Source organism: Halyomorpha halys, unplaced genomic scaffold (genome assembly GCF_000696795.3).
Source record: "Halyomorpha halys isolate HHAL.00 unplaced genomic scaffold, Hhal_1.1 Scaffold269.1, whole genome shotgun sequence".
NCBI lineage: Eukaryota > Metazoa > Arthropoda > Insecta > Hemiptera > Pentatomidae > Halyomorpha > Halyomorpha halys.
Genome location: NW_027112099.1, coordinates 49,450 through 58,654, shown reverse-complemented (window position 1 = coordinate 58,654; position 9,205 = coordinate 49,450). Strand labels below are relative to the sequence as shown.

General features: G+C 30.2%; 1 protein-coding gene across 3 annotated transcripts in view; it reads right to left on the bottom strand.

The window, feature by feature from the left end:
- Window positions 1-9,205, bottom strand: part of LOC106680570 (UDP-glycosyltransferase UGT4) — a 41,453-nt gene that overhangs the window by 4,026 nt on the left and 28,222 nt on the right. For all 3 annotated transcript variants that reach the window (XM_014420360.2, XM_014420361.2, XM_014420362.2), the window contains one exon: window positions 8,411-8,630. In XM_014420360.2, coding sequence (XP_014275846.1) covers window positions 8,411-8,630 — 220 coding nt within the window. The remainder of the gene's footprint in view (window positions 1-8,410; window positions 8,631-9,205) is intronic.

Here is a 9,205-nt window from a genome sequence, read left to right as displayed (position 1 = left end):
GTCAGGTACATCCAACATATGTTTTTATGTTGGATGAGATTTAAAAAAAAACAGGTGATGAAAAGACGTCAAAAAATTTTGTTTGAAGTTAATTGTTTGCAAAACGACGAAAAAAAAAAAAAAAAAAATTGCTAAATTGATTAATTTTTTAAATTTAATCTTTTTTGATCAGTCCTGAAAAATTTTTGAAAATGGATGTAACCGGTTTTGAAACCAAACGCCTCATTTAGAACGTATAACATTGGATACAAATAGATTTGAGAATAGGCTTGTAAAATTTTATTAAAGAGTAATCATTCTAAAAAAAAAAAAATATGTGATGGTAATGAAAAGAATCTCATCTAACGTAAATTTCAATAAATTACATTTATTTATTTATTGTTGTCAATCTTTTGAAAGTCATTTTTAAAATTATAAATGCTTTAATAATAAATTTTCTATTGTTATAAATTAGAAACGGACACGGCTCAAAGATTTAATGAAATTAATATACTTCGTATAATGTATATTTTTTAAACTATAAATTGCTACTGGATGTAGATTAGTTAAATTCCTGTTCTCAATGGAATATTATTATTCCATGAGTAAAATAAGAATAAATGAAAGAGGTCATCATAATTCATATGTTTGGTGGAGATATTTTAAAACTTATCTGTCCACTGAATCTGTCAAAGTCTTATGAAGCGCCTTTTATTTCCTGATTGATGCATGACGTTTGAATAACCACTAAGCAGGAGTGAACGTCAAGCATTACTTTAAACTGTCGTCATCATCTTTCGGAGTACCATATCTCCTATCCAGACCATTCGGATGTGTTCATGGATTTAATCCTGAGTAGTAAATTTGTTGTTTAATGAAACAAACAGAAAGGCACACATAGTGATTTGAACGTTAACGTGTGTCACAAGTAAAATTCTAAACCCAATAATGGAATAATATTAAAATTTAAAACAATAATAATCAATCACAACGAATTACTAGGCTCGATGCCTGTCACTACAACAATCCTAGCTTACATACCTTCCTTCATATAATACCATAAAAAAGGGGGAAAAACAAATCACGATGTCTTACCATACATAATTTCATACATTGCTCTGATCAAATTGAAGCCACACAAGGGACCCATAATAAAATAAATAAGAAACCAAACACCATTTTTGGTTTTCATGAGTTTTATAAGCTACATGAACATGTTTTTTTTTTGCCACAAAATCTAAGTAATTGAATAAGTGGTTTTAACACAATTAAAACCATAAATGAGTGTCCTAAGTTGATGTCTATTTATTTGATCTCCGTAGACACAGCTTGAACCTAGTTGAAATAGAATTACTAAATAAAAATACTAGAGTAGCTTTCATCTTTTTTTCTACATAGGGGTGGAAGTGCTCATTAAAAGTAGTGTTACCGCTAGTTTCGTGGTTATGTACCTGTAAAAGGCTCGGCCACATTTGAAAGCAGCAAAGCAGAATGATCAAATATGAGAAGCAGAACGATAAGCATATGCATATGCCTATGATAAGCAATAATGAATATAGTAAGCAGAATGATCAAAGCAGCATGTATATTAGCAGGCAATCGTGTTTCTCCTCCTTATATACATGTTTAACACCAATCTATGTTTGTGAAGTTTATAATTTTTTTGAGAATATTTATTAATTTTGTCTGCTAGTTTTATTGTACAATATTAGCTGATGATTTTTTATGTTATTATCCTTTAAAACTTTTTTAAATTTTATTTTCATTGTCCAATCAGTCATAGTTTCGTTTAATTTAATTATAATATCATTATTTAAATTTAAAATGTATTTTTAATTCGTATGGTTAATAGGCAATTAATTATTTTTGTCTGATACATTTATTTGTTAAGAAACAGATTCTTGTTCTCGCTGCACTGATGTTAGTAAAAAGAGCCGGGGGGGGGGGGAAGGCAATTATTTCACTCCAATATCTCTCACAAGACTAAAAAACCTAAGACAACATCATTTAAAGTTGAGTTAATTTTCTAAAATATGAGCCTTAGCAGAGATATTCTATAGTTCCCGAGATACAGCCTTTTAAAAAATAACATTTCCTAAAACATGTACTGAAAAATCAGAAGCTAGAGAATTTATTTTGAGAAATCTATATCTCTGAAACCATTCAACGTACAGATGTTTGTTAACACCCAAATTAGAGCTAGTTTAATGTACTATTTTAACTACTAGTTTAATACTAAAGTAGTTAATGACGTTTATCTTCGTAAGATTAGTAGTTTTTATGATATTTGCTAAAATGCATTCACAAAATGTCAATTTATAGTTGTTCGGATAAAATTGTTCAATTTTGAAAAATATATCTTAAAAGCCATAAAACGTACATATGTCTGCCAGCAATCAAAATAAAGGTTATTAAACTTAATTTAAAGTCAAGTATTTTAGTAGTTTTTATGATATTGGCATACGAATATAAACATATTATATTTTTTCCGAAATCATAAATCAATATATTCTAGCAAATATCATGCAAACTACTACTCTTGCGAAGATAAACATCCTAAACTAGATTATAGTACATTAAACTAGCTTTAATTTGAGCGCTAATAGACACATGTAAGATGAATTGTTTTAAAGATATAGATTCCTCAAAATAGAAGACTCACCAATTTTGACTAATAATCAATCATACATAGTTTTCATTAAAGTAATCAGAAATTGGGGTAAAATAACTGCCATTTTTCTCGTCTTAAACTCTTGTACTATATATTACTCTGTTCTTCGGGTATTTTTAAATATGATTTAAATAGCGAAAATTGACATGAAGCTTAAATTCACTTTTAAGGAAAACAAATCTAGTCTGTATACTGGTCCTGGTATACTTGTGTTAGTAAAATAGTTAATTTTTTAAAGAGATTTATACATGTCCCTGGCCGACGAATTGTATTAAAAAGGCTTTTGTCTAATATCACTAGGGTCACTTTACTATTATGATTAAATATGAGCTAAAGAGTTGCATGAACCTGGGAAAAGATAAATTTGAAAGAACCTACTAAGAGTCAGAACCCACTTGATGGCAGGTTCGCATTTGAGCCGGCACAGTAACGTTTTAAATCAGCATTGACCTCATATTAAAAAATTAACTTGTTTCCTGTGAATTAATAGGTACCTACCATTTTTACGGCTTAATTTTATTTGGGGTGGGAATTCATTAATTTTATTGAAATATGAATTGTTAACTGAAATTATTAACAATAATGATAAAAATGTTAAATCTGGATTATCTCTATAGGAAGTCTGGTGAGTCCATTCATAACAATTTTTTTTGAGGTTAATGACATCCAGTTTAATGAAATTTGTATTAAATTATCTTGACATGGTACAACGTTTCAGGACCACTGTCCCATATTCATGTACTTTAAACCTATAACAATAATAAAACCATCATAACAACAATCTTCATCCTTATTTATTTTAATTCACACAATTATTTTCACCTCATAATTTCATAAAGGAAATCATGTCACAATTTGTGCATCTTCACTACTCCTTAGCATTACTCTATATTTCCTTACTACCTCTTTGGACCTTATCTCATGGCCAGTGTGCTGTTTGGTTACCTCCCTGTTTTTTACAAGTCCTGCTTTGTATTTAACATTAACTTAGTGATTTTTTATTTAAACCCGTTTATTTCTGGTTTTTATGTTTATATTTTGAGTCTATTTATAATGTCGGCATAATGTGTATTTAAGTGTTTAGTGTCAGTTTTGTAGTTTACTGTGTTTTGTATGTTTTTTGTAATATATATAGCTTCTAGAAATCTTCTGCTTTTTGTATTTTATGCTGTATCTATTATTTTTGGGTTTTCAAAATTGAATTCATGGTTCAGTTTTATGCTGTGGTAGGCCAGATCTGTGCAATTTATATTTTTAGCGTTTTTACAATTGGTTACATGTTGCTTAATCCTAGTTTCCAGTTTTTTAGAGGTTTCCCCCATGTATACTTTTTCGCAATTTTTACAATCTATCTTATAAATTGCATTTAGTTTTTCCATCTTATTAACTTTGTCTTTCATGTTTGACAGCTTATTCTGTAACTTATTATTGTTGTATAGACCGGTTCTGATATTTATATGGTCATATTCTGTCAGTGTTTTTTAATTTTATTTGTAAGGCCTGGTATGTATTGAAGTTTAAAATTTTTTTTATTATTGCCATTACTATTTGTTTCCTCTTGTCCTTTTTCTCTATTGTCTTCTATTGTAATCTTTATATTTATTTCTTTATAAAATTCAGTGATTCTTTTTTGACTTGGTGATTTTTCTACTTTATCCCTCTTTGTTATTCTGATTACTTTTATTTTTCTCGGTGTTCTACTCTCTGTGTTACTTCTGGTTGTATGTTAGTTATTAATTTTATTGTACCATAATCTGTTTATCAATTTTTTGGGATAGAAGTTTCCAGTTAGCATGGTGTATACCTCAGTGTTAATATCTTTTGTGTAAATGTTGTCTGTTAAGTTTATTGCTCTATCTATTAAATTGTTTTCAATGTTTTCTTTTTGGTAATGTGGATGATTTGCAAAGAAATTTAGTAATCTATTGCTTGTATTAGTTTTTTTAGTCCACTTTGTGGTTATTGTTTGTCCATCTATGATTATGTTCATATCCAGCAATCTTATTTTGTTATTTTGAGGTACTTCAACAGTGAATTCAATTCTTTGGTGGAATTTATTACATAATTTAAAAATTTCTTGGTAACAATCTTTCTTTGTTATGATTATTAAGTCGTCTATATATTTTCTTATTAGGTTTTATTTCTGTTTTCATTAATTGAGTATTTAATAAATTGTTGATATAAATCCCACTCAAATTTATCGTTAAAAAAGACCCCATCGTTAATCCATGCAGCTGCCGTATATAGTTTCCTTTGTATTTGAAAAAAATTTACTTAGTGCATAGATTTATACCTTCAATGAAAATGTTCCTGTCTTTTATTGGCGTATATTATTTTATATATCATATCATAGTATATTTTAAAATCAAAAAATTTTTTATGAAAAATATTAAAATGTTTGGTGGAATTAAAAGTCAGTGAGGAGAACTTACTAACTCTTTGTTTCCCTCGATGCATAAATACATACATTTATTTGTTTGAAAATGAAGCCTCTCTCCATCGCGAGCGTTAAGTAGTTGGTGTTGACTTTCTAATAGTTTGTCGGCAACACTTCTCTTAAAAGCTTTAAGGATCCTGATAATATTCCATAAAGAACTTTTGAATATTTGTGTCTAAATTAATTATAACTTTTTCCAAAGGTTTTTTTTTGTTTTAACAACGACATTGTGGTAATCGGTTGGAACAAAGTTTTCGAGATCTCATTTAAATCACACCGTTAGAGTTCTACGAGATCAAAATAGGATATCAACTATTTTGTGTATTCATGCATATGGTTATATAGCTAGGGTAAACATGAAAGTTTTTTGTTCTCTTCACACATGTCTCCTGTGTTTTTTAGTTATACATTTCATACACAAGGAAAGTGTTTCATTGTTGCCAAACAAGGTGTTACTTAGTTTTCATCCTTTCTTCACGAGCGAAAAGGTTTGGGGAGGGGGGGAGGAGTGCATAAATTGTTTTTCTTTTTTTTTTTTTTTCATTCATCTTATTTTTCCTTATCATTTAATATAATAATATTTCAAGTTTCTGTTTTCAATGGCATATTGCTCGTGATATAAAACCTACCTTTCTTTTCTTTCTTTTTTTCATGCTCTGTGTATAGAAATAACTTTATGTTGCAAAATTTTCAGTTAATTTCATATCTTCATTTAAATGACCTGGAGCTGATTTAGGTTGGCGGTTTGTTCCGGAAAAACGAAAATATCTCACAAAGCAAGTATCTTTTTGCTAAAATAAAATATCAATAATGCCAGCAGCTGATTGAAAAGATCAGCCCAGCTACTTCTGTAAAGAGAAAAGGCACATTATGGTGCAAGAGCCATTTTTTCTGAGTTAAAATATTTTTATTTCCTCATTGATAATATACATTTTCATGTGTGAGTAGATTATTCGAGAAGCGGTTCCCTGACTAAGGAAGGAACAATAGGAGAAGAGAGGAGAAGATATGAATAAGTTCATAATCTAGTTCATAATGACATGAGTAAGCTCACTTCTAATTTTCTTATATTACATAAATCTTCATATTAATTATTACCATATGAATTCATCAAAAGTTGCAAGTCTAATTTATTCCAAATTATAATTCATTAACATGATCTAACCTGAAATGTCTTCTACCCATTTATGTTAATTTTCTTCAATTAATTTTCCTTCACTAATAACAAGCCAACTAGTTTCCTAAAGTGGAGTGACGCCTTGCCTCAAGTTGAAGGCACATTTCATACAAATTGCTAACAATTGTTTTCGCTTCCTAATATTTATGAAAGTTCTAACTTTTTTTTAATTACTTAAACTATGCCTTATATTAAAAATATATATATATATATTTTTTTTTTCAGCATAAATGTTTTTTTTTTTATAAATTGTTCCTATCATTGTTAATGTGATATTCCCTGCGTAGTAATATCCTTAAAAAATATTAAGTACCCAGTCTGTCATGTTGAATTCATAAATATACTTTTTTTTTTTCATTGATGAAAGATAAAGCTGAAGTTTTCATTCGGTCTCTCGCATATTATTTTCCGTAATGCATGTCAATAATTCATACATATATTGCTTTGAAAAAGGAAGGCTTTCCAGATCTCGCTCCTAAACCCCAATTAACGACGACCTTATTGTACCTTTGTAATATTTACTTAAAACGGGAAGAGGGAAATAGAGGAGAGTTACATCACTAGTTAAATCGAGGAACAATGAAAAAGATGCCCAAACTGGAAAATGGCGTTAAAAAAAAAATTACAAATAAAGGAATTTACTACATCAGTTTAATTCAATATAGTAAATCACCTGTACTTTATAAAGTATAAAATCGTGTATAAAGTTTAACCTAAATTTAATACCTATGAAAAAATCCCATATTAAAGATTTATATTATCCAAGTATCGATACAAATCAACAACCAAACTACGGATGCTGAAAGACATAAATGTTATTCGTAATATGGCCTGGGGAGGTAGCTTGGAAGGATGAACACATATATTAGAGCTGTACCCAGTGGGCAGAGTGCCATATCCTTCGGCCAAGATCAGAGGCACAGCGGAGCGGCTAAAACATGGTGGAGGAAATGGTGTTTGTGTGGCTTGGGTCTCCTATCTCCTCTCCTATATTAACTCCTCAGGCGGTTAATGGCCGGAAAAAAAATTACGTATGAGAAAAACCAAATCTGGACAACGGGTTCTTATATTATTCTTTATATCAAAATTATGATAACTTATATCTGTTAATGTATATTTTTTATTTAAGATAATTCAAATGCCCAACAATACATAATTTAACTCTTACCTCTAACATAAATAAATAAAATCAGACCAAAATATAAATAAAATCAGATCAATCAGCAGCATCATCCTTTGTAACTAATGACTCAACGTTCAAAATTAAACTCCACTAACTATGCAACATATTCACTGCCGAACTAAATGCAATAGCAGCAGCACTTCACTTCTGTTTGTCTTTTAACCCCACCTACATTACAATAATTACAGATTCACTAAGCTCGATAAAAGGTTTAGATTGTATGTATCCAGAGCATCCGAAAATTTCATGCATCCATTTTCACTTAAAAACTCTACACATTATGGGTATGTTAGTAACATTTATATAGGTTCAAGCCATGTAGAAATCGCAGGGAATGAAATAGCCGATCACGCTGGAAGAGAAGCACTCGCGCTTCCGGGACGGGGTAAAGCAATTTTAACTCCGTCAGCGATGAGCAGGCCTCTTGTAAAGGAAGTCAAAGATAAATGGCAATCTTGGTGGAACGAAAGCCCAATGAATAAATTAAAAATTATTAAAAAGGACGTCAAGCCCCGGGGTACCTCCAGTCGCAAATGCCGTAGAGAGGAGGTTGAGAATAGGTCCAGGCTGAGACTGATTACTGACCAGGCTGAGAATAGGTCACACGAGGCTCACCCACTCCTATCTTAGCTCAAAAGAAACGCCTCCGAACTGCCAGTATTGCAATAACAATCTATCAATAAGCCATGTTTTCCAACGATGCCTATATTTCACACCACACCTCAATAGCTTCGGACTAAAACTAGATATCTCAAAAACCCTTGGAGACGATGATAAAGCAATAAATTGGTTTTCAGTTTTTAAAATCACAAAATTTACTGACAAAAATATAACTTGATCGGAAGGAAATAATAATAATAATAAAATAAATAAAGTTTAACGACTATTAGCAAAATTAAATAAAATATAAATGGCGTAGATGACCAATGAATTTTGGCGCCACTAAACAAACAAAACTCTTACCTCTTATTTTCTATTACTTCTTTTACGGCCCACTTGATAGATGCTTCAGTGAGGTTTTTAAGGGAGAGGTGAACGCCGATACCGACTTCTTGTGACCATATTACATTTTTTGGTTGGTCTCCGTAGAAAGGGATTCCTACTAAAGGTATTCCGTGATAGACGGTTTCCACAAGGCTCATGTATCCACCATGGGTTATAAAAAGTATGCAGTTTCTATGAGCTGAAAAAAATAATACATTTAAAAACATTTTTTTCTTTCATTTCGGTTAAAGTAATAAATTAATAAATTATTCACCAAAAGGTCTGTAAGCATAATTAATTATGGATTTAATAAAAAAAATAAACAAGGCAGCTTTCACAAGTATGTACTGCATATATTTTTTAACAAAATTACTAAATATACAGAGTAAAACTATGAAAATTACTGACTAAACATGAAAATGAAAATCGGAGGCATTGAAACATTTTACGGGCACATATGGATAAGAACAAATTCATTATTTCAGAAATTAAATTATCAAGGGTTGTATAATTAAATTTAATTAGAAGTAGACTAACGAAACATGGAGATAAAAAAGTTACAGAGAAAAATATTTACAATTTACATGTCAAAGGAAAAGATCTTCACTGACTGGACGGCTTATAAAACATTTTCGATATTAATTGCAATTTGGTGGTGCAATGGTGGGCCTTATATGGTTGATATAACCGTTCTATTATATATATATTTTTACAGTTGATTATGGGGGAGTATAGTCTCGTACAAAAGACACCCCTAACTATATACAATGTTAT